The 24,925-nt window shown below is 43.9% G+C and overlaps 1 protein-coding gene and 1 non-coding gene across 13 annotated transcripts in view; one reads left to right on the top strand and one right to left on the bottom strand.

Moving 5' to 3' along the window:
• Nucleotides 1–3,360: 3,360 nt before the first annotated feature.
• On the bottom strand, nucleotides 3,361–11,889 carry LOC120817127 (uncharacterized). 2 transcript variants are annotated; one of them, XR_013467446.1, is made up of 8 exons: nucleotides 11,611–11,889; nucleotides 11,014–11,062; nucleotides 8,321–8,441; nucleotides 8,104–8,217; nucleotides 7,735–7,853; nucleotides 6,524–6,598; nucleotides 3,991–4,048; nucleotides 3,361–3,740 (listed from the first exon to the last, which is right to left on the bottom strand). It is a non-coding gene; the product is annotated as an uncharacterized LOC120817127 (transcript). The 2 variants fall into 2 exon arrangements; XR_013467447.1 differs by lacking the exon at nucleotides 7,735–7,853 and having other exon boundaries at nucleotides 3,604–3,740.
• lrmp (lymphoid-restricted membrane protein) overlaps nucleotides 10,570–24,925 on the top strand; it is a 27,161-nt gene continuing 12,805 nt past the window's right edge. For 3 of the 11 annotated variants that reach the window (XM_078101575.1, XM_078101583.1, XM_078101581.1), the window contains exons 1-19: nucleotides 10,580–10,939; nucleotides 12,767–13,464; nucleotides 14,312–14,422; nucleotides 15,364–15,544; nucleotides 16,157–16,215; nucleotides 16,306–16,381; nucleotides 16,965–17,123; nucleotides 17,214–17,331; nucleotides 17,737–17,787; nucleotides 17,967–18,044; nucleotides 18,593–18,649; nucleotides 18,818–18,877; nucleotides 19,345–19,409; nucleotides 19,598–19,691; nucleotides 20,158–20,304; nucleotides 20,681–20,752; nucleotides 21,312–21,463; nucleotides 22,718–22,829; nucleotides 23,574–23,817. In XM_078101575.1, coding sequence (XP_077957701.1) covers nucleotides 12,810–13,464; nucleotides 14,312–14,422; nucleotides 15,364–15,544; nucleotides 16,157–16,215; nucleotides 16,306–16,381; nucleotides 16,965–17,123; nucleotides 17,214–17,331; nucleotides 17,737–17,787; nucleotides 17,967–18,044; nucleotides 18,593–18,649; nucleotides 18,818–18,877; nucleotides 19,345–19,409; nucleotides 19,598–19,691; nucleotides 20,158–20,304; nucleotides 20,681–20,752; nucleotides 21,312–21,463; nucleotides 22,718–22,829; nucleotides 23,574–23,817 — 2,491 coding nt within the window. In that variant the 5' untranslated portion in view covers nucleotides 10,580–10,939; nucleotides 12,767–12,809. Of the gene's footprint in view, nucleotides 10,940–11,999; nucleotides 12,095–12,766; nucleotides 13,465–14,311; nucleotides 14,423–15,363; nucleotides 15,545–16,156; nucleotides 16,216–16,305; nucleotides 16,382–16,964; nucleotides 17,124–17,213; nucleotides 17,332–17,736; nucleotides 17,788–17,966; nucleotides 18,045–18,592; nucleotides 18,650–18,817; nucleotides 18,878–19,344; nucleotides 19,410–19,597; nucleotides 19,692–20,157; nucleotides 20,305–20,680; nucleotides 20,753–21,311; nucleotides 21,464–22,717; nucleotides 22,830–23,573; nucleotides 23,818–24,925 lie in introns of those variants that run through there. The other 8 variants (XM_078101577.1, XM_078101579.1, XM_078101576.1 and 5 more) reach the window with 5 other exon arrangements.

Raw genomic sequence — 24,925 nt, 5'->3', positions numbered from 1 at the left:
ATTGGCGACACCGAGACACCGGATCCCTGTTTTTTTTCTAACGATCCATTGACTTGACTTTCCGGACACGTGTTGACTTCTCACGCATGGTTCTGTTTCCTCTGAGTGTATTCAGTAAACGTGTGAAGCTTTGGAGACCCAGACTGACCACCCCGCTGGCCTTCAGCATCAGCAGCTAACACCCCCCCCCCCCCCCCCCCCACACTTGTGCCTCCTCATCAGGGATTCTGATAGAAACAGAAGACGGAGACACACAGATGCAAACACATAGCACCCACCAAGCACACAAACACAGTTTGATTATAATTGGGTGACCCACAGCCACTGATATCATCTGTTATGGTGTGAGACCACCATCTCACCCGGAGCGGCCCTCCGCCTCCGACGAAGACTTGAGGAGCGAAGGAAGGGTAAAGAAAAGACAAATAGAAGACAAACTGGCCTGGGAAGGAAGGAGAAGAGCAGGAAGAGCACAACAACGACAAAAAAAAGGACACAAAGTGGCGCCGAGTTCATTAATTAGAATTTCAAATTGGACAAACTCAAGATGACAGCGTTGCGCTTGTCAAATCAGATCATGCCCCGGCGGGGTGAGAGAGAGGGAAGAGAGGGAAGGAGGCACACTGCTCAGAGCCAAACACCACTCTTAGTAGCTGAATGGGTGCCATCTCTCTCTCTCTCTCTCTCTCTCTCTCTCTCCCTCTTCGTCTCTCTCTCCTCCCCTCTCCGTCTTTCTCTCCATTTCCTCTGATTACGCCGACCGCCCTTCCCTCTGTCCCCCGCGTGAATGTCAAGGCCGCCTTAACAAGAAGTGACAATTAAAACATCATCGGCGTCCTCTGGCTCAATGGGAGCGGCGTGTCGGGGTCCCTGCTTCCTGGGGGGGGAGAGAAAGAATAAAAGTGATGGAGGAGCTGGAGGGAAGAATACTACGAGCTGGGAGGAAAGGAGGGAGATGTATCATTTGGCAAATATGTAGCCTACCGGACAATTGGGCTAATAAAGATTGATAAATTGAACTGGTGTACATTTATATATGTTTGGATGTGCATGTATGAGAGATGGAACAAAGAAAACAACCATGTAAGACACAGTTCACATCATAAAGGCTTTAAATCACCGGATTACAACATTCATTAGAAATTGGCCCGGGAATGAGACGAGGCTGTAATACAAGACCATCAGGATTAAGAAGAAATGTATTTCTCCTGAAACATTGTGTGGATTTACTGTCCTGTATTCAGATGAAAAACTGTTTTATGGTGCTACAAAGCTTGGCAGTTCTCCATAGACCTATTACAACAATTTCCTAGTTCATTAGGTGAATCTGTTGAATTGAACGTGAGCCAATACCCTGTATTAATTGGGGGTGACTTTCTGTTAGTAGACAGTCATTTTGAGGCCGAATAATTCCTTTAACACGTTGGGCACGTTTTGTTGCCTCGGCTAACAACAAAAAAAGAGTCTCTAGAAGTACTCGCTCTCTGGGACCGTAAACCAAAGTAAGCAGATTCGCTGATAAATATAGTAGTAAGCAAATGATGATGTAGGCAGGATAACAAAGAATTCAGTACAATTGGAGACCACTACCATTGTATGCAGTGCGCCTTTTTTTAAACGAATGAGGAGGCCATGAGGTCAAACTCCATGGCCCAATATTTTCAGCAGAATAATGTCTTTCTGGAAAGAAGTTATGGTTGCAAATAACATTAAGTATTGCAGATCCGTGGAGTAAACATTCATTTTCATTAAGAAAATTCAGATTCATTCAATATTACTGAGGTTCCTCATGATGCTGGTGTTTATTAGACCTGATGAAGATCCGAGTGTTATTTAGAAACTGGCATTGAACAGGCAGGCGCATCTAAAGCTTCTGATCGAATTAATCCTTGTAAATAGTCTGTCGAACTAAAAGTGTGAGGTGTGTCCCTCCATATCTGAAGTGTTTTGCATTTTTGGTATTTGCATCAAACTAGGCAGACTAGACACTAGTGTATCTGCACCACTCCCGGTGACCAACGGCGTCTGACAAGGTGGAATGCAGTTACCTGCTTCCCCCTGCTTTTCAATCTGTATGTGGAAGATCTCTCTAACAGGTTGAATACAGGGAGTGTGGGGCAGGGAAGGTCTTTTTAACCATCTGACGTATGCTGAAGACGTAGTAATCTTCTCTCCTTACAGGGCTGACTTACTTGCTTTGAGGCTGCCGGTGGTATGCTGTGTAGTGTGACATTAAAAATACTCTAAGAGAGTGTTGTCATGATTGCTAAAACCACAGAGGATCAGACGCTGTGTGTTCCTTGACCTATCAATCAGCATTCATCAACCATAAAGCAAATGTTCAACCAGCCCTTAAACTGCCATGCAACTGTGTCCTCACCTGTCTATTTGTCCCTTAAACTCGATAAGATGTCTTTTTAATGAGCCCTGTGAGTAAATGAGGGAGAGGGGGACTTTAATTTAAATAGAAGAAAAGGCAAAAAAAAAAAAAAAAAGGAATCCAGACATTGATATCCATGCTGTGGTAATTTCACCAGTGGCCTAGATTAAGCGGGCTACATGGTGTTTGGCATTTTGAAGTAGGCCTATGTGTTTTTCCTGATAGCTATATATGTGTGTGTGTGTGTGTGTGTGCGTGCGCGCGCTCTACACCAGCTGTGCAACTGTGCACAAGAAAAGAGCTTAAGCCAAAATGAGATGTCTTCACAAAGAGCCAAAAATCATCCAGCATGCAAATGGGAACCCCCTTGTACACAAACACACACATATGGACGTCCATTGCAAGCACAGTGGCAGAAATACAGACAAGACCTCAGTTAATGAGGCATGAACTTCGGAGTGGACACAGATTCCGGAGGTTTTATTTTTATTACAGTCTATACTGACATGTATGTATGTATATATGTGTGTGTGTGTGTGTGTGTGTGTGTGTGTGTGTACATGCATGTGAGGAGCGAAAGAGGCGTGGGCTCTCCGCTGTGATGGCTCTCTGTTATGACTCCATTATGCTGATGACTCTGGTTCGGTTCCAGGTTCTCTACGGTTTGTGTGTGTGTGTGTGTGTGTGTGTGTGTGCGTGAGGGCGGCAGGAAAACACTTGCACTCCTCAGCATCATTAAGGATTGTGGAGACGCTCTGCAGAGCCTGACACACAGGTCCCGGACCTTTTTAAGTAGGCCTCTGAGTGGGGACTCTTATTGCACGTGGAACTGTGACACAGGAACCAAACTCAGCTCCTGGTTCCTCTGCTCCAAATCCAAGCATGCTTCTGGGGGAAAAGTCCTCGGTCGTGGTGGAAACCTCCAGAGGCTCAAATGAGCTGGAACCTCCTTTATGATGAGTTCAAATGCACGCTGGTCAGCTCTTGTCGTTTATTTATAGTTAAACACAGATCGGTAATCTTAGTGAAGAACTGTTGTACGTTCATTACAGTTCTGCGTTGCACCTCTTGCCCTGGCTGCGGATTCTCGATTAAAATATTCTTGTTGACCACATGACTAATTAAAATTTATTACACAATAAATATACAAACGAAAAATTAAAAGAACATTTCCCTCGGTAAAACTGTCTTTGCACCACCTTTCTAAACATTGTAAAACTTAGAGACAGCCCAATGTTTACACACAAAGAGAAGGTTGATTGAATAGTTGAATTAGTTCTCTTACACGTGATGTGAAATCCTCTATAGCATCTAAAATGTCTTTTCTCCTCTCATGTTTAGTCCGAGCCACAGCTGCATCCTGGATGTTGGTTGGAAACGAGCTATTGTAAGTTATTGTGCACTATTGCATGAGACATTAGCCTACTTTTGTTAATTATGTTGGACAGTTTTGTGCTCGTCATTAACTTAAAAGCTTTAAAGTGTCATTAGCTTAAAAGGGGGCTAAGTGGCACGACACACTCGCCGCAGAGCCAGCGTATTGCAGTATAACTACGAGTATTGCACGTGCATGGTTATATCATTCCTTAGTGTACAGGAGCCTTTCCTACCTACGGTGATCGCTGCTTCGGGCCTCTTCTTCACCGCTACACCAGCAGGGTCCAGTCGCTGGGCGTGCGTCCACACCGTAAGGGGACAAAGGTCATGAAAAGGTCACAAGAGAGGCTTCTGCCGGCCTTGCAGAAAAACTTGTCTCGCACGCCGCTTCTTAATTGCGAGCAAGACATAAATCCAAGAGCGAAATCAAATATCCGCGAGCAAATCTGCAAACTCAGCCACCGACGGAACACAACACAACACAGCAAAGGAACTAGAATAAAAAAAAAATAATCAAAACAAAATGTTCCCCAATCCGTGACAGCCGAGGAGGCAAATCCAATTATTTGTGTCTCATGTTGCAAATTTGTTCTAATGGTCGACGTGAGAAAGTAAATAAGCGCCTGCGAAGGGGAAACAAAAGAATGTGATTTCTAATTAACTTGAAAGAGGAACAGCAGGGCGACTTAGTAAACCCATCTTTCATCTGCTGCCTCAGACCACTCGTTTGTTTGTGGCACAATGTTGTCTTCAAGAGGGGGAGGGATGAGGAGCATGGAGGGAGGGGGGGGGGGGGGGGGGGATAACACAGCACTGCTTCCCTCCAAATGAAATGTCAACAGATTTACCAGCGCGGCGTTTTCCAGCGTTTTGTCGATTTTATTGTTCATTAAACTTCGCCGCCGCGCTTTCCCTCCTCCACAACTCTTCCTCCTCCTCCTCCTCCTCCTCTCCCACTTGTTTCGAGGCTTCATTTGCAGCATCTTGGCTTTGAAGATCACAAAAGGCTGAGGCAATAATTGGGTTTGTGCAATTACGGCGAGCTTAATGAGAGAATTCAGGAGTTTGTCTTTGCCCCCATCTGCAACTCTCCACGCTGCGCCATTAGGCCGCCAAACGTCGCCCTCTCTCTCACTTCTCTTCTAACCCTCTCTGAAGCAATGTCGACTGGGGAAAGATGTTATCGCATGTAAAGATGCGGTTAACGCGTGCACGGGAGGTTGGGCTGATGCGGCAGAGCAGATATGCTAATCGCCTGACCAGAAACACGAAACAACAAAAAGCACAGATGCGGCACGGAGAGCAAACAGAGCAAGAGAAAGGGCGACAAAGAAGAAAGTCCAGAGTCGGAGAGATAAGCCTCGTCAAACTGATCAAAGTCTTTAGAGGGCGTTCAGGAGATTAGGAGATTCAAAAAATGAAGCCCCAAAGGACACTATCTGCTCATGTGGTGGCAAAGTTTAGGATTCGATCAAAACCAACAGGCACATTGATGTTTAGCTTGAGTACCGTAGCTTCAGTTCAGTTTTGCTTTCTGAGCGCCGACAGAGGAAGCGATGGAATACTTGATGAGCAGCACTCATACGACAATAAGACAGTAAAATGCCCACTTCATTAAAAGCACCAAAACAATATCAGCTAAATGCACTCATTCTTTGGAAATATGACTGCAGTTTATTGCTGATGAAAAAGGTAGCGCTTTATTGCTGTAGCTAGCCTTTAATGTTTTACAAAAGCTAAAATAAGAAGGTCAAATTGAAGCGGCTATTAGATGATCAAGGAAAGAAGATAAAACTGTGTTCTACTGCTCACATTGTTCTCATTTTCTGAACTTTTTTCTTGTCTACAACCATTAGAAAGCAGTTTAAAGTACTTCAGCATTGGACTTGCTTTCAGACACGCAGGTTGCCGCCTGGTTTAAGCTCAAGCTCCGGTGCAGATGCCATAAAAAGAAGACGGAAAGGATGCTGTTCCAAGTGTGTGGCCAGATAGGTATTTGGTTTATGTGGTGTTTCGTTCAAGCCCCTGACTCTAAAGGAAGGACCGAGACCTTCTTAGTCAAGTACAAATGAGAAAAGAAGGATCACATTCAAGCTCATTACAACCGTACTAATAATAGGCTCATTACGCAGCACAATAACGGAAAGTCGGCGGTACATAACACGCTCATTAACACAGATTGAGCCTTCAGCAAAGAACATTATGAATCTGTTAGGAGAAACCTGTAGCTCTGCGAAACACTGCGGAGGTGCCGTGTTCGGAGGCTATGTACAATATTACCAGGCCGTTACTCATTACCTAATATGATAATTCACTTATTATGCACATGCAGGCTGTGGGTGTACAATGAGGACCAATGGGGTTTTGTTAAAAGAAATAACTTCATGCTTTGATCTCATTGAGTTACATAATAACCACTCAGCAGTCGAGTAATTCGATTGTGGAGACGCAAGATAACATATTTGAAGGGAATGTTGTTTTTTGGGGGGGTCGGGAAATTCTTTGGACATATTTTCAATTTAAATATTCCTTCTTTTTTTTATTTGTTCAACTTTATTCTTGATGTTTGGTCAGAGAACACACACTTCCATCTCCTACGATCATATCACTGAATACTTAATTCATCTAGTCATCTATTTCTCCATGGAAATGAAGTCCTGTGGGTGAGTGGAGAGAACCCAGATGTTCAACCAGCTGTTACTGAGAGAGGGAGAAACATCTGTGAGATGTGTGTGTGCGTGTGTGTGTCCGTGCACACATACCAACCTGTATATCTGCGAGGTCCTTAGCTATCCGTGGAGCCAACGTTGAGGTTTTATCCTGGCAGTGGATATGCAAGTTCTGAGGCACACAAAACACAAAGAATTATGATCTTTTAATCTGCTCCGAGAATTAACTTGAAATTGAATTATGAGAATTTAAAAAAACAACATTAAAGTAAATATATTATGGTATTAAGCAAGAAGCCACGGGGTTCTTACAACCTCCTGAAGATTAAACTGCCCGTGTGGTCACGAGAGAACAACAGCCCGAGTCTTCAAAGCACTAAACTGAATGTAATTTAAAAACTTGTAATACAATAAGATGTTTATCTTGAAAAATGTTTCCCATTAAAGATAGCGTAACTTTTTACCAATTTCACTGAAATAAAAGGAGGCTCTGGACTCAAAGTTCCAACTTCCAAGTTCTCAAGGCGCAGAAGAATAATGTGGGAAGACTTCAAGGCTGAGGCTTTAATGAGCAGCTGTTTAGCTTAGCGTAGCATGAAGACGGGAAACAGGGGCACACATCTGGGCTGGTTCTATCCGTAGGTAATGAAGTCTGCCCAGCAGCCCCCCTGAAGCCCGGTTTATCACATTTACAAATGATAACTCGCCTGTTCTGTCCTTTTTTCCACGAGAAAAAACTAATTAAAGCACACAAACTTCAATTTTAAAAATAAATAAAAACCTATATAGAGTGCACTCTGCAGCTGATTTCAATTAGCATCTATGGCTGTCTTTGTATTGGGATTAGTCTACATGAAAAGAAAATAATTATTTGGGGAAAATTGTTTTCCAATTCAGTTAAATACACAATGGTAGACCGCTAGACTGGATTAAATAGATGCAATTGGTCTGCTGCTGGGTCTTACCTTGGCCTGGTAAACAATGTGTCCGATTGGACGGATCACGCAGGCAGTACCTGAGCCAAATACCTCTTTGACCCGCAGCTGCCTCAGAGCAGAGCACAGCTGGCTCGTGGTCAGGTAGCCCTCTGACACCTTAAACTCCCGCTGTGCACAGAGGCACCACAGGAATTGTGATGACTAATATAAATGTTTATCCATGCATTTGGACCTCTATGGTTTTTGTCTATAGAGTTTCTGTATATACCCTTACCATGAGGGTAAATGGTGTATATGGAAGTTAAACCGCGGACCTCTCTAATCCTTTTTCCTACAGCAAAACAAGTGTGGTTCGGGTAATGCAACTGACGTCCATCCTCATTGATCCAGTGCAGGAAGATGTTCATGGTTCCTGCCTCTGTGATCTGCTGGTCCTGTACAGGGGTACAGCCACAGCACCTGCTGGCACCCATGAGCCTTTGCTTCATACTGGGCGAACAAAGAACATCCGTAGCTTCTTCAGAAAACAACAACAAATGTCTAATTTCTTTGAATAAAGTGACAGACTGTGACAAGACCATTTCTGTTTTTTGTTTTGTTGAGGTGGCGGGGGGGGCAGAACTGTCATTGCCCTGCAGCTTACACAACCATAGCTAATTGCTATGATTGATCATCAGTGAATTAAAACCAGTTCTGAATACAGCATGTCCCTATACCTACCCTCCCATCTTGTAGTTACCTGTCCCTCCCTTCCAGGCCCGAGTGTGTTTTGGATCAGCCAACAAGGACAGATATTCGGTCTCACTGTCACATACAGCAAGGCGCTGGCCGCCCTCTTCAGTTCCAGAGATTGCTGCAGTGGACATTTAAACACAATGAATATAAAATGTTATTTAATTAAGAGAACACAACCGGCTGTCTCAACATATGCTGCAACCCCTCGTTATCCTCCTTACCTCAGTGCCAAGAAATGTCGGTCTGATGTGCAGAGTGGCTGAGTCGGAGTGAGGAACCCAGTCCTGGTCGATCTGCACCAGTCGCCTGATGCACTCCAGAAACTCCAGACTGATCAAAGGCCTGGAGGAAGAAGGGACGGGGGAGGTGGAGAAAGAGAGAGATGAGCAGAGAGGATGGGGAGGAGGGGGAGCCAGTCATTCTTAACATCCATCTTACGGGTAGACACAGCTCTCTTAGCAGTGCCGGACACGCGGTTCGTGCTGAGCATCGTCTGAAGAGACGGAGGGCCTTCAACCCTTCAAACAGCTGGGGTGAAGAGAAGTCAAGAGAAGAGGGTTGAGACCAGGGCCGCGGTAAACATTTTAGTGACCGGAGGTCATGAGTTTACCAAATGCCTCATACAGCCACCGTGTCTAACCTGAGCACCAGAAAAAAGGTCCTTTTTTATTTGTTTAATCTTTTGGTTTTTACTTTATTTTGGGGTTTCATGATCAAATACATGTGATTTTTAATTATTTATTGAGATGCTATTTCAATGAAATTCCTCCAAAACTCAACAATCCTTTCTAAACTTAACTATGCTAGTAAACTTAGAAATGATAAGGAGGTCAAGTGCTTATAAAATGAGGCAGGTTAATTTCCTACAAACAAGGTATGTTTCCAAACCCTCTCCAAGGTACCAGCAATTCAATTATGGAGTATAAATGTATTCATCTATTGTTATATAGTATAGTAGTGTATAGTATACAATCAAATTCAAACAAAAGTAACAAAAATAAAATTCCAAGAAAAGGTTAGACCATGTGACCTCAGTATTCATCACTACTGCTATGGTTGAGAATTTAACTAAGTTTAGTTTCCCTGTATTCAAACATAGATTATGCATTTGGTACAATGTGAAGAAATATTTTAAATGCCAGTCGTTACTTCATGTGTGCTCCTAGTTTGATCTTTTTGTGTTTGGAAAAGGCTGAAATTGTTACCCAGACTTTCATTTCCGCTGACTAGTCTAAACTCTTAATACTGGAGTTAAAACAGTCCAGTCGGCCCCCTGAGAGGATGCATCAGGACACAACATTTCAAATCCCCTTTACCGCTAAAAGGTATAAGAGTTCCTGTAGGCCTTAGTGTAGCTACGAGCAGGCCGGGTGGAGTGACAGATTCTCCGAAGGGCTCGATGAGCGGAGCCTCCCTCGCACTCCACTCTACGGTCAGCATGTGGTCAGTGAAGACGTTCCCGAAGGGAAGCCTCTCCAGAGATAAAAGATATTCCCTTTTTTTATTGTAATGTATCTCTCCCGCTTAACGGGCAAAACATGAGGAAATTCTTTTTCATCAGACTTTAAAAAAAATGTTCTGCCAGCTGTAATTGGCCAGCAGAGGCCGCTGTGTGACAGGCTAATTCAGAGGGTGCTTCAGCCACATGAGCCCCGGTCGTCCTCAGTGACCCGACTTCAGCAGAACCAGCCAGCAGACCATCCACACAGGCACGAGGATGAGGCAAAGACATACAAAGAGTAACTAGGATGATCATTTATTATTTATTAGCACCCTCTTAACAACCTCCTTGAGAGGTCAAAGGTCATGGTCAGATAAGGAACAGATATTAGCAATGAGGCTTATTGCAGTCAGTCAGTTGCATCTCAGTTGAGTCTCTGCGTCACTTATTTGCCCCTATGTGCTCGCTTTGTGCAGCGCTGCAGTAAGACATGTGCCATATTTATCAAAAACAAGTGGTGTCCATCTTCATCTGAGCCTTCCACTGAATAGTGGTTTTACTAGTCTGCCTCTTAGATTATTCTCTGTTCCACTTGTCTGGGATTAGACTGGCTCTATATCCCCTCTCTCCTGCAGAACGTTGTTTGCGACATAATCCCAGATTACAGTACTGGAAAGTGACGGGCGACCACAGTCGTCGTGTGAAAGTGCTCAGAGAAATGCACATTTTTTTCTGTTGTACTTTTTAATTATCTATGCAACCTTATTTTTGTTGGTGTACATCTGTATGTTGATGTGCACCCGAGTGCACAACAGTTTTTTTTAATATGAAGCTTTCTTACTGTGCTAATGTTCATCTCCGGTCTCCAAACCGAAGCCAACGCTCATCCTTGTGCGTCTGAGTGGACGCGTGCGTCTGTACGTGTCCACCCTTAATCTCTCCCTCAGCCTGCTGTCTCCTGCGTTCAGGGTCAAAAAACAAGCAAAGCTCCAGCTACTTAGCGTGAGCTGGGAAAGTGGATTCTGCTGAGCAGCCTGCTGCAGGAGGAGGAGGAGGACGAAGGAGCACAGGAGTGGACGCTGCCCGTGTCCTTCCCAGAAAAAAATGGCGATCGCGCAGACGTTATTGTGTTTAAGGAGAAGAGCTAAACTGAACTTCTTAGGAAAGGCTTGCTCGGGTTGACAGCAAGTGGACGTTCTGGAATATCTATCAAGTTTTTCATGTGTTTACTGTCCCTTTAAGAACACTGTTGGATGACTGTGGCCCTTGGGCCTTTGGGTGCGGGTCCTGGCACCATGAGGGTAAGAATCAGTGCTGCAGTATCTTGTATGTGGAGCACCCGGCAGTTTCTTTGAGGGTCAGCTAAGGAATCATCAAGATGCTGAAGCAGCAAATGGGGGTATGTGCTCTTTTTAAAAGTTTGGGATACCATTTTACAAACAATACATTCATTTGAATAACTTATTTAAATACCTTAACGCTTGGAATGCTGCTGTGGGCCATTGAGATAGTAGCTGCTTTCCTGAGAAACAATAAAAGAATAGACTTCAACTGTGCACCTATTACTTCAATAGCAAACATAAAACATGTACCAACCACTTCGCAAACAGCACGCCTCAACAAAGTTAATGTCACAGGAGGAAAGTGCTACTTGGCAGGTCTGAAAATGGATGAAGTGGACCACAACTACATATTGCATCATATTAACAACACCATCAACTGCTGAAATGATGCTTTGGGCTTTGAGTCTTGTGCGTTTCTGTATTTTTCTAAGGTCCCTGCAGATGTACGGATATTATCATTATAATAAAAATGATAGTATTTTACAACTGTTACGTTTTTAAGCAAAAAAAAGCATAGTTACTTTAAAAAGTATATATATCATATATCAACGCAGGTGTAAAGACTATGTGATAACCGTGCACGTAGCTTTAACTAAAAAACTTGTTATGTCAGAAAACATCTGCAATTTGGCAGCTGTAATACCGATTATTAACAAACCTCCCGAAAATATGTGTCCCCAACACTCACCAACACGTGATCTGGGATCGATAATGTTGCACGAATTACCTTCAGATCAGGAGAGACGTCCGACGCAGAGGGCTGCTGCTGCTGCTGCTGCTGCTGCTGCTGAAAGTTACAGCTGCCCGAGCAGCTTCACGTCTCCTCCGCTTAAACCGCTTAAATTACTGCGCCGTCACGACATCTAACAGAAAATATTTCAACACCAACGACCCGGTGACATAAACCTCGACGAATCCACAGATTATCAATGCAATGCTATTTATGTGTGTGAGTTGTGCTAGTATAAAGCATGGGTGCAAAGTGCTTTTCAATGACCGGAGTAATGAAAACATTAATAATGCACGTGCACGTGTGGCGTGCGCGTGCAGTGTTCCCTTCCGGCCGCGAGGAGGCGCTGCTGGCGCGTTCGTTTATGTCGAAGTGGCGAGCAGCAGCACCCGGTGACTTTGCGGCCTTTTATGTGCGCGTCTTTACTACAGTGCGCCAAACTTTCAGACGTGGATATTCGCTCCCCACGAGCTTTTCCGAGGTGAAAAAAAAACGACGGATACGTTTCCTGCCGCTGGATGTTTTTTCTAGAAAGTACCACGCACGTGTTTGTGTCGGACGTGGCGTCCAGCTGCGTTGTGTTTGCAATTAATTCCAAATCCTGTAACGTTAGTTGTCGCAGAGGTTGGAACTTTTTTGTTTTCTCTCCTTTACACCTTTTCGTGCCTTTTTTGTTTTGCTTTTTTTTTTTTTTTTTAACTCTGAGGCTAAAAAACTACTAATGAAATGAATTCAATTGTGGTATCGAGTTTTTTCAAAAGTCTGAGGCGAGGATTAAACCCGAATTGGCCGATTTGCATAAAAAGTAATTCCTCTGCACTGTTATTATAATTTTGGTGTGGTTCCGTTTAATTGACCTGTGTGGTTGGCGCAGGTTAGAATTTGATTTCCTTCTAATCTTGCTGGTTAATCTTCCATTAGGCCACTTCATATTGATCTAAATATGTTGTCTCTTTGTATGACGTGTTGTGTTCCCACATCGCAGCTCTACCCGCTGATTGCATTGCCTCTTAACTTGGAGTTAGTCCAACCAGTGAAAGTGGTAAAAACATCCAGTGCACAAGATGGCTTTGTCAACGGAATAACTATGGTTGGCTCTCATTGTATATATGTTTTCATTAAACTAAATAGCATTGTCTGTTTCTCTCCTCAGACTCCATCCTCTCCTCCAGCACTGCAGCCCCTCCATCCCCAGCATGGACTATTACACGCCCCAGTCCAACCGACGCCACAACCCCGTGGACAGCATCTGCCGCAAACTGCAGACCATCCAGTGGCGCGGTGACCGAGAGCCCAATTCCCCGTTCCAGATTCCCAAACTCTCCTCCAACAATTACGACAGCCCGCAGAGCGGCCTCCGGCACAACCTGGAGACCATCCTGAAGAAGGGCAACCTCCACAGGGACGAGGGCGAGAGGGGGAAGGACAAGGCCAGAGGGATGGGTGCCGCGGCTCCCCAGAGGGGCGGCCTGCGGCCCTCCGTCCCGCCGTCCACCCCGACGTGCGACCCCTCCACGCCAACGAACGTCACGTACAGCATCAGCAGCACCCTAGGGGAGAGGAGAGGCGCCGACGGGAGCGATTTAAGACCGGTTAAGACGTGGCAGAAGTATTGCTCCACGCCAACGGGCCAGTCCAGAGACACGCCTTACTTCACATTCACACGAGGGCTTCAGTCGGCGGCGGCGGCGCCGCCCCCCGAGAGCCCGTCTCTAAGCCGGACGTTCACCCCAGACCACAGCACCCTCACCTACAACCTCAACTTCTGCTCGGCGGACGTGGGGGACTCGACGGAGAGCGAGCTGTCCTACCCGGCTTTGGTTGTGAAGAGACTGTCGATGGGCGATGGAGGTAGGCAGGAGCGGCCGCCGGGGGCCCGCTTGGATGCGCAGGTCATTGTACCTGCCGCCAACAACAAAGAAGATGTGAATTTCCAAGGTTTTAGCAGAGACTAAAAGCCACATCTGGTTTTTAATCAATGTATCCACTGATGAGTGAAGTGACGCGGGGTTACAGATCTTGTAAGATCAACTTTTGGTTTAGATTAAACAAAAAAACTGGAGCTGATCAGGGAAATAACATTTTTCTTTTCTCCCAAATTTCGATTTTCTTAATGGAATCTGGTATTAACTGCTAAATAATAAGAGGATGAAGAAGTATATTTGCAGCTTTATTAAATTAAAGCCTTACCATAAATATACAAAGGGTTACAAAACACATTTCAGTTGCTTTTTTTCAACCTAGAAAAAATGTTTTCTCATACAAATAGAAAAGACAGACTCCAATGCCCTCACCAGCTTCAGGCCTCTTTTTGGTTTTTAATTCAGAATTGATGAGATTGATTCTGTCTATTCTTAAAGTAATTTTCTCGCTTAATATCAAAACTTAAATTAAAACATTTCCGTTTTTTGCTTCCATGTTCCATTATTATACATTCAAACGCTTTTAATCAGACGGCCAATGCCAAACCTGAGACAGGTTTTCTCAGTTTCTTTTCAGTTGTTGTGTGTAAACATCAGGGGTTAATGAAGAGTCCATTGGCTGGTTTCAACTAACGTATTCATGTAACTTTGAAATGAAGATTGTTTGGTCATCACACTGTTTGTTATTAACGCTTCTGTCTAAAAGTGCATCATGTGCTTCTCCGCTCAATACGCTCTTTGTCTTGTTTGTGCTCGTGTTGCATATTCATGCTCAGGATCCTCGATGACCTCTGAAAACAGGAAGGAGAACATGGCAGAAATCAGCCTAATCTGTGAGGAGAATCTACTCGATACCATCTTCCACGCCTGCGACACACAGCGCCGAGGTAAGCTCACACAAACCGACACGGACACGTATGGTGGGCTCCAGCTTTTCCCTCTTCCTAATGACTAGTAATAACTGTTCATTGAGTCTACTACTATGTGTGCTTTTTGTTTTTTAAGTAGAGTAATTACTTTGGCTCTAAATAGTAGCACAATATCAGCATTGTTTGCATCTTTTTCTTGTGCCTCCCAGCGTTCGCAACACAATCGCTTCCATTCATTACGTTTTCTCATCAGGTGAGGGTTCATCCAATATTTTAAAAACTTTTTTGCAGAGAAAGATCTTGTGCAGCAGAGTTTTTGGATATGTTGTGGGTACATCTTAGGAAGTACAGAGGATATGGACATTTTCTTGTTTTTCTGATTACTATTTTTGAGATTTTTGGACTCTTGTTTGTGGTATTCGGGTAATTACGTTCCGTCTCTTTGGGTTTATGTTTTCCCGCTATGATTGGTTTGATTTAACTAGCTAGATTTGTAGCGACTTTCTCCTCTATTGCTGTGGAATTCTGCCACATTTTTTGTCAGATTTTGTTTGTTTGTTTTTTATGAAATCGAAACCATTTTGGGGAACAGCACCTTTTATGTACAACTGTGAAAGGATACAGCACATGGAGTACTGCCAGTGAAGGAGTTTTGCTGAAAGATTTATCGAATTTCATTCATGGGGTCATTTAAAGCATTTATTACTACTAGCGCAACTGTTGTGATTTTTAAAAAAGAATGCAGGTGAGCATTTTTTAACAGCAGCAATGGGAAATGCGTGAAACTGCTGGAAATAAAAAGTTAATCATGATTTTGACTGTCTCTATGGTTACTGCCAGTGGTGCCTTCACCTATAACCGAACAAAGACTCAAAATAAAAGTGTTTATAAGGTATTAACTCTCCGTTCTAATAATAAAATCACCCGGTGCGGTCATGGCGGATGCTGGTCTCTTTCAGGTCGAGTGTACGTGTCTCACATTGTGGACTTCCTGCGGCACACCACCAGCCGCTCCTCAGAAGACAGCGGACTAGAGGACCTTTGCAACATGCTCGATCCAGAACACAAAGACGTCTCCATCGACCTGGATACGTACCACGCCGTCATGAAGGAGTGGATCGATGACTGCCGCAACAACGGGTACTGAAACGCTTGCTCATTACATAAATATTGGTTCCTTGGGCATACGATCCTTAATTTAGAAATGGTAATCGTCAGTATGGGTAAATTGTGGAGGCAACATCCCAGAACAAAGTTAAGGTTATCTTTGATTTTGGGGGGGGCGGGGGGGTGAAAGTTGACGGTGAGTATCGCTCGTGTCTTCGTCAGTCTTCTCAACTCCTTTTCGCCTCGACGGGAAGAGTGACTCATATATTCTGTTTGAGTCATGCAGTTAAATAGATTTGCGTAGGTGTATTATGCATGATATGATGTTCACTTTTGACAATGTTTCCGTCATGGGTGACATGGGTTTTTTTTTTTTTTATAAAGAACAATAAAATCACAGGAAATTCACTCCGCTCTGTCAGGGCTAAAGGAAAGCACATTCAACACGGATGTAGTTTGATGATGAATTTAATAAAGTAGTATATTTCCTTTTTATATAAATGTTATTATTTATTTTATATGCAAGTGGTCACATTTTGCCTAACCTTCTTTTAATAATAAAAATATATTGGCCTGATATTTTTGCTGACGACGTCAGTCGTTGCAGGATTGAATTGATGTTGGATGTCTTTTGATTTACCTCAGGGAAGAGACAACAAATGACATCACTCAGGACTCATTCAAACTCCGGGAGAGCCTGTCTGGTGTGTGTGTGTGTTTTTTCATCACAAATATTCCTTCCTTTTGTATACAATGTATCTGATTTTGATTTAAAATCTGTGTATTTGTTTTAGCAAAGAGGTCCATGCTGCTGAATATGACCTCGGGAAGCTTGGAGGCCTTTGGAGGGGAGGCATCCAGAGCAGAATTGTAAGTGATGTCTGCTCAATTAAGCCATGCCATGTACCGTGTGACCCGTGCCGGCCCCTGATCTATAAAACTAGGTTGCAGTTGGTACGGGTGGGTTTAGTGTCAACACTAATGTTGACTGCCTCCCTCCCCTTTTGTTTACAAAACGCAAATAGTTAGGCTATTGTGCCTTAACGTGATCATTGCGGTGTCGCGCCCAACACACTTTTCCTGCAGAGAAATTGATACGCTCAAAAGCATTTATTGTAGTGTTTCAAACCAGTTGATTTATCTTGCTTCGATTGCGAAACACTTAAATCTTTTAGTTTTTATTTCCAATATTAAAATGACAAGATGAAGGAATATGATGCAGTCATACCACACAGTCTGTGTGGAGACACAGGCATCAACTCACTGCTGTATAATGCACACCTATTTTATAAAGTCACGTTAAAGGTAGCCCACATTGTACATTTGTTTAGTCGGTGGAAGGCATTTTCAACCCAAAAGTATGAGACCAGGTTTAACTTGGATCTCCGGCGGCGGCGCTCTGCTCTGTAAGACCCAGTTTAACCGCTGACTCTTGTTTTTCTATTCCCCTCAGTGAGACATCAGAGCTGGTGTACTGTGTTGCTGACCTTCAATTGAGCAACCAAAAGCTCCAGGAGGAGGTCAGGAAGCTGAAGCAGGTGGTGGAGGGCATGGAGGACGGCAACCAGAAGCTGGCAGAGGAGAATGAGGAGCTACGCAATCAGGCCAGGGTGTAAGAAGTCCCTGCATGCAAATACACAGCGCCAAATCACCGCAGCGCTCTGTGGGTCGTTGACATCCGTCCCGTCGTCCTCTCTCGCAGTAACCAGCAGCTGGCCCAGAAAGAGAAGATGCTGAAGGAGGAGGTGGAGGAGATGAAGGCCACTCTGAGCTGTACGGAGGACGGCAGAGCCCGTGCGTCAGCACACAGCAAAAATGTGGTCAGTCACAACTTGTGAATTCTCCCGGCATGTTGCGTTGCACACAGAAAGCTTGAGTGTGTTGTTTTAGGGAGTTGCGGGTGAAATAGTAAAGCATTGGAATAAAAAAAAGGGAATGCGGCAACTGCTGCTGACCCCTTTCGGATGAAAAATGAATGCGCTCGCTATTCAACTTTCTAAACAAGAAAATGGAGCCATGTCTGCCCTGCAGAATTAACGTGATGCACATTACATTCAATTAGGAAATGTTACAGGAAGACGCACCCTTTGAACGTGGTTTGGGGTTGTAGGCACAGTAAGGAGGGATTCTAACGTAGTTGTGTTTTCAGTATCTAGCAGCGTGCAACATGTACAACTGAGCGTACATTTCCATAGTTCCTATCGATGTTTTTTTTTTCATTTCAGGAGCGGGAGAACCAGGGTCTTATTGCCCAGATCGCGTCTCTTCAGGAAGAGGTATGCTGCCCCTTACCAAAGAAAGCATTTGTCAGTGGAGTTGACCGTCAAATCAATGGACTGACTTCACTTTAAATAAGTAGTGCTCATCCCTTCATAGATGGTTACAGAGTGTATTGTTACAAGTTAGGACAGGTGGTCACATCCTTCATGTACAAACGCATCTGATGCCTCCCCAGAACTTCAAGGTCACCATGGAGACAGACGAGCTTCAGAGGAGGATAACAGAGCTGTGTGACATTAACGCTGACCTTCAGGTACCTTTTCATTATTTCTTTACCCTTTTCTATTTTCTTGCCCCTATGCCACAAATAGCAGAACAAAGCTTAACAAAAGCAAACCAATTAAACTTACAGTAAAGATAAGATGTCCAAGTGGGTTCACAAGCTTTATAGCATACAAGGTAACAACTTTCTTTTATTGATTTTGACCCCAGTTTAAATGAACGAGTCCATGTTGCTTCTTTTAAGTTTTAGATGATTTTCATTGCACCATGTGACCAAGCTGTTTATCAGTTATCTTTTTGCTGTAAAAAAACAAAGAAAATTCTCAAATTTGCTACTACATAGGCAGGCAGACCGACATGACTGGCAGTCATATAAGAGGCAGTAATCGTTTTATATTGTGCGTTATTACATCTACTCTCTGCCTCTTCATACTTCTATCAGTCTCATTCTCTCGTTCAGTGTTCCCTGCCCTCTACCTTTCTTTTAATACCTGTTTTCCTTCCTCACATTAAGCTGTGACCGTACATTCTAATTCTACTGCTGCTGCACACTGCTTCTGCTAACTTTCCTGTCCGCAGGTGCAAATTCACGCTTTCGATGCTATTGTTGGTGAAAAGGAAGCTGTGATACAAGAGGTCAGTGCCTTCTGCGCATTGCACAGTTATGTTTATTATTAATCCCTTAAGCAACCAATTATGTTGCACATTATATTTATTTATTTATTTCTGGTTGGCAGGAACAGATTCTTGTTCTTTCCCTACAAAACCTTAAACTGGTCTTATGGTGTTTACTTTCTTTTACAGAAGCGCAGACAGATCAGTGAGCTGGAGTCGACAGTGGAGGAATACTCCTCCATCACAGAGGTCAGAGGGTTGAATTCACATGATCTCATTATTTCAGTTTCAACTCGACAACCCCCGCTAGTTCCCCACGGATGCTCTCTGCTTTCAGTTGTTTCTGATCTATTTGCCGGTGCAGCCTGTTCATGCTTCTTGTGAACCATGTTTTCTGCCTCAGCATGTATCCACTGAAATGAGTTTGCAGAAAATCACGCAGCGATTCTGATTTCCTAGGATTGCTCATGTTACCAGAGATTTAATTTGTTTCATGGAAGAAGGCTGATCAGATTTTAAACCCTTAATTATAACAACATTATGCTTATATAATATTTAGGAATATTGACCGTGAAGGTATTCTGTTTTTCAATATAGTTATAGCAATGAATATTTGGAAATGCCAACAATATTTAAAGCTTAATAGGACAGGAAAAAGATGATCCATAATTAACTAATGGGATGGACTGTCATGTTGGTTTCTCTGTTGATTCCAGCTTCTGAGGGCAGACAAGAGCAAGCTGGAGAACCAGATGCAGATGATACACCCAGAGCTGTCAGGGTGAGCAAACCAAGTGATAATCGTGGAGTGAATGTCTTACATTTTTTTTAACTACATTTATAGAAAAAGGGAAACTCTATTTCTAATATGTTAAGTGTTAATGCATTGTTAGGTTTTCTCATTCTTGTCTTTGTTTGGTTGCTTGTTCCCACCTAACCTCTCCTCCACTGTGCTGCTGGCTCTCACAGGGCTGTTATGTCCCTTTCAGTGGCCTTCAGGTTGAACCAGAGCATCTCGGGATCCCTGCAGACAGAATTGGCTCTGGCACAGTCACCACAGGGGGTCAGCAACACTCCCTTACTTTCTCCTCACTTGCTCAACTTTTCTTTTATGATCTCTTAAAGCTTCTTCTTGTTCTCACTTTCTAATTTTGTGTAAAACAGTCCAATCATTTGAATTGGTCTTAATTTGGACATTTATTCTCATTACTATGATTGCAATGTTTTATTTTCAAGACTGCTACATTATCTTTTTCAATTTCCTCATAGCGGCCAGTTTTATGCACTGATCTAAATCCTCCACACTGACCCCGAGCTTTAACAGAATGCAATGTTACACAACCTCAATATGTATTGCCTCTGTGTTACGCCTACAGTCAAGATTGAGGCTTCTCACATTTTTCACACAATGAAAAGCACTGTCCAAACATTAGTTGCAGTTCTGCTCTGCGCTGTGTGCTTAGTACAGTCTTATACTTGTGATGGCACGTGTTTTAATTCCCTTTTGGTTTGTGTAAATATCTCTGCAGGCTCCCCATGCAGTTGACCATTTGTCCACCACTATGAGCTTCACCTCCCCGTTGGATGAGACGTTGGACAAGGAGGTGCTGTTGATGCTGCAGGGACCCAACCCTGAACACATGGCGCTGGAGTTCAAGAAGCTCATAAATACACTGGTACGTTTGATTACGTTTTTGGGTCAAGTCCCGACTTGCACTAACTCTAATGTAACTCTTGTAACTCGAATTGACAGTTGGCATCGATAAAACCATCCCTTTTGTTCTGCAGTATACAATTGTTTTATGCTATAATGTTGAACTGTTTAAGGTTTAACTTGATTTCAACAATTTGATTGCAATCCTATCAAGTGAGTTGTTGGTCGTCGGTTTATCGTTGAGATGGATTTGACCCAATCTCTACCCGCTTAAGATTGCCTAGAATCTCGTCTGAGTTGGGTCAAATAATGTTGCTGGTTTTAAGCATTCATGAAAACTAGTTGCTAATAATGAGCATGATGATCTTGATTCCCTGATTTCTTATTATGTCTCTTAGAAAAAGGATTTCACAGAAGAAACCAACTTGGTCTTGTCTACAGCCGGAAGCAACAGAGACACCGACCTCCAGGTCAGACCCACTTTCTCAGGCCTACCCGACACTTGATGCAAGCTTAAGAAAGGTTGCAGCTTCAGTGTACTGCTGCTAGTGCCTGTGACATGTTTAATAGGTTGATATCAGGCTGAAAGTTTTTTTTTGAGCATTGGTATTTAAAAAAAATCTTTCTCCACCTTTTGCATTATTTAATCTGTTTAACACCGCTCGTTCTCTCCTTCCCACCCACCATCCTTTTTTCTCCCTAGACATCTATTATATAACTCTGCAACAGGCTCCGTCCAGCAGTGTTGTTTAATCAGTGTACCAACACTACCCACTCTCATCCTCCCTCACTCTAACTTTCTCTCTTTCTCCCCCTCCTCTTCCTGCATTTTTGCCACTCTGCATTCATTAGCCACGTACTGCAGAAAACATAGCAAATGAGACGGAAACCATTAGCAGAGCAGAGCTGTAGCAGTCGTTGTTCGGTTGTTTCCCTGACGTGCAGGCTGACATGGAAACATTTAGTGACACTTAGTCGTCAGAACTTTTCAGTAACGTGCGGCTGACCCTCGGCGTTGTCTACCAACAGGCGGTGCGAGCCGAGCTGGACGCGAGAAGGGCCGACTGGGCCCTCAGCCTAGACCAGCTGGCCCAGTACACAGACTCACTGGAGAAGGAGCTGATCAAAATGGCCAGCAACATGAGGAGGTCCCGCACCGAGATCCTGCACCTTTCAGTGAGGTGAGAAGGGCTTTGCTGTCTGCACTCTCAGGGGACTTAGAAAATAAATGGCCATGCAGGATTGTTTGAGCTGCAGAAGCAATTGATGTTGGAGAATTTGGTATGAAAGCAGAGGAAGGTGAAAGAGAGCCCAGGGACTTGGGTTTTCTTTTATTAGCCAGCACATAACTAAGGTAGGAAACCTTTTTTTTGAAGAGGGGGAGGAGTTTCTGCTCAAATGCAGTGGTAATCCCATTGGCTGAATTGAACCTCAGTGGGAAGCGATAAGACTTAATTTTCTGGCTAAGTAAGGCAATACTCACTCCACAAAAGAATTAAGAATAAGCAAGAACGCTAGAAGGTGATTAAACCTAGCAGTGTAATTATGAACTGAATAAAAAGTTTAGCTGATGTAGGAGTTCCAAGGATTAAGCTTCCAGGATCTTAAAATCCAAATATTTCTGTAAGAATGCAAATAATTGACTTGGACTTTGGCAAATGTAGGCATTTCTGCTCTTCAGTCTCAGTCTCAGTTGGCCAGTCAGTGATGCTGAGTGGGGAAATTACCTGTCAATCATCCTCACCTCAATGACCTCAGAGGACCCGCCTCACTAGGTCTGAGTCCGTGCCAACTGTGGTCTTTACTCTGACTGTGATGGGTTTGCCTGGAGCCGTGTGTGTGTGTTTTGCATGTGTGTTCATGGAGACGGCCGTCCTCTCCAGATATATAACGGCGCTGGAGTGGTACAAGACCAGACAAGGAGAACTGGTCAGGCTGTCCATATTGGATTTGCACGTGTTTAGTTACTGGGGTGAACTCAGGAACGTCCATATAGCTTGGTGGGAAGAAAAAAAAACTGAAGGGGGCAAATTCTTAGTTCTACCCCTGTTTTAGCGTGTTTGAGCTAATGCAAGTTGTTCCTAGTAAGACTGGACATAGCGCTAGTATCAGAGTTTTGAGATCCGGAGGAGTCTGAGATTAGAGGGTCTGACTGGAACTGGATTGACTGAAGTGAAGAGGTCGTTACCTGGCCAGTCGGAGCACTGGCGCTGGTCACCCTGGGCAACAGAATGGGACACTGCATGGGCCTGCGGATTGGGTACAGTATGTCCAACGTACTCTCTTCTCTAGAATCTCGGAAACGTGTTTTATGTAGCTCTGTGAAACGTTAGCGCTATGATAATCGGGGTGTTTGTTTTATATTCCTCTTGGGGGGGAAAAATAAATCCCTCAGCCTTTTCTAGTTAACAAGATGTTTGTATTGGTGTCTGCAGGGTGCAGGAGCAGGAGAACCAGAAGCGGCATCTATGTGATGAGCTGGAGCAGCTGAAGACTCCTCAGGACAGCAGAGAGGCCTCATGCCAGACACCTGCACCAGAGGACGAGGTCAGAGAGCAAGGGACGATGTCAAGTCATTCAAATCTAATGACTAACATGCGTGTTTTCATTATTAACGCTGCATATTGGAGCGTTTGCTTGGAGAGCAGTGATGGTGCATACTGCATTCAGACAGATGGAGTATCTGCTGGAGGAGAGCTTAGCCGCGTTGGCGGCTGAAGCACCCACACACACACGCGCACAATAAGATGTGACCACACACCTACGCAAGGCTCGTTGCACAAAATTTACTGAGGCGCTTTAACATTTCCATTACCATTGTTTGTTTTTTTCCTGCAACAAACTGAGTTTGGTGCCAAGAAGGAGGGATATGCGTACACAAACAAAGCTGAGCTTAATGAAAAATAATGAAACTCTTACTCAATAATAATAATAATCTACACTGTATTGACTGGATTTAGTGGACGGAATGTAATTTGCCTGAATTGGTTAATCAACAGAACAGTTCTCAGATCTCATATGATCTCATGTTTTCTTTTTTCTTCTGTTTTGCTGATATCCATGTTTTTTGGATTAAAAAAAGTGAGGTTTTTTTTAGTTTTTTTTGTCAGGATGTCTGTTTTGAAGATCATAACATTTTGTTTTCCAACCGTCCCTGCTGAATTTGAGCCTAATCACCTCTAGTTGGATTTTGTTCTGTGGAATTCAGGCAGTTTCTCTTGCATCTCTCATTGCAATCCTTTTTATTTGGACTTTGTTTCAACCCTCCCTTTTTTCTTTTCTGTGTTTTAGCCTGGCGATGACTTGGACTGGGATGAGGAGTTTGCCCTTCAAGACTTCCTGAAGAACGAGTTGGCTGAGAGGAATTGCAAAGAACAGGGCGGTCGACCACAACGAGGTGAAGACGAGTACGTGGAGGAGAAGTGGACGGTGGTGGACACCGCTGGAGAGGGAGAAGTGAGGGACACGTCCACCCCTCTGTCTGCCCTCTCTGGGGAGGCCCAGCCTGGGAGTGGTGCAGCAGTAGGGGCTCAAGGTGAGTGGGGACATAATGACCTGCAGCCTACACGGCTTTAAGTGTTAAGATAAGTGTCCATCCCAACTATTAATCAGATCTATGAATTGGCTTTGAACAGATTGCATCTTCAAAAGCTGCCTCAGAAAAAGATGGAGCTGGACAGACTTCCTTTTGTAAAACTGGTATTCACCAGAGTTCTCTCAGAGCCGATGGGGAAAAACAAGATGGACTAAACATAGTTTAATATTTGCGTAACTCCGTTCTGCCTCCTACTTGCCCTGTTCCTTTTTCTGGATCCGACTCGGTAGAAATGAGCTTTGAGCAAGAGTTTGAACCTGCGCATCCTGCTTCTTCTAAGCATTATATAGAAGACCATACTTGTGTGAGTACTATTTTATCCACATTCATACAGCTCTAGGTTAGGGTATGTTTTAATTGAGCACCAACTAAAACTATACCCATTATCGGTATTGATTACTTTAAGCAGACGTATTTCACTGTGATGTCCTTCTTACTCCCTTAGATCCCTGCTGTGGGGCCAAAACAGTTTGTCTCAGACCAACTAGTTAAAACATTAAATGGTGCCTCCCAGAATCTACTATATATGCGAAAATGGCTCAGACTCTCCATATAGTCCTCAAGGCACTCAGCCAGTACAGTACAGTACAGTCCACACACTCCCTAAGTGTAGGTACACGCGCAGTCGGAGGCCCTTGGAAGTAGACCCCTGCCTTCTATGGGTGCTGTGGCCCCGGATTTCTAAAGGTTGTGTGTGGCTACACAGTGTGTGAAGTCCTCTCTTCCTCAAGGCCCTTGTATGGCCAGCAGTGCAACCGGTCTGAGGCCCCAAAGTGAGCTCGGTAATCCCCCATTCCTCTGCACGCATGAGCGGCTGGCAGGCAGAGAGAGAGAAACAGAATGTGAATGTGGTCATTAATGCCGCCATAACAACGCATGATATTTTAACCTCTCTGCCCCTCCCTCAACTCGGCGCCCTGCATAATAGACCTTCTATGGCTATTTACCCCTGTGAATAATGTGGACAAGCGTTTGGGGTGAACAGCTTCTTTGTGTACTCCTGTCTCTCTGGGTCCTCTGAATTTATATTTAATTTGTCTGTTTGCCT

This window comes from Gasterosteus aculeatus, chromosome 4 (assembly GCF_964276395.1).
Source record: "Gasterosteus aculeatus chromosome 4, fGasAcu3.hap1.1, whole genome shotgun sequence".
NCBI lineage: Eukaryota > Metazoa > Chordata > Actinopteri > Perciformes > Gasterosteidae > Gasterosteus > Gasterosteus aculeatus.
Note: the sequence above shows the minus strand (reverse complement) of the source record. Positions and strands in the feature narration are given on the sequence as shown.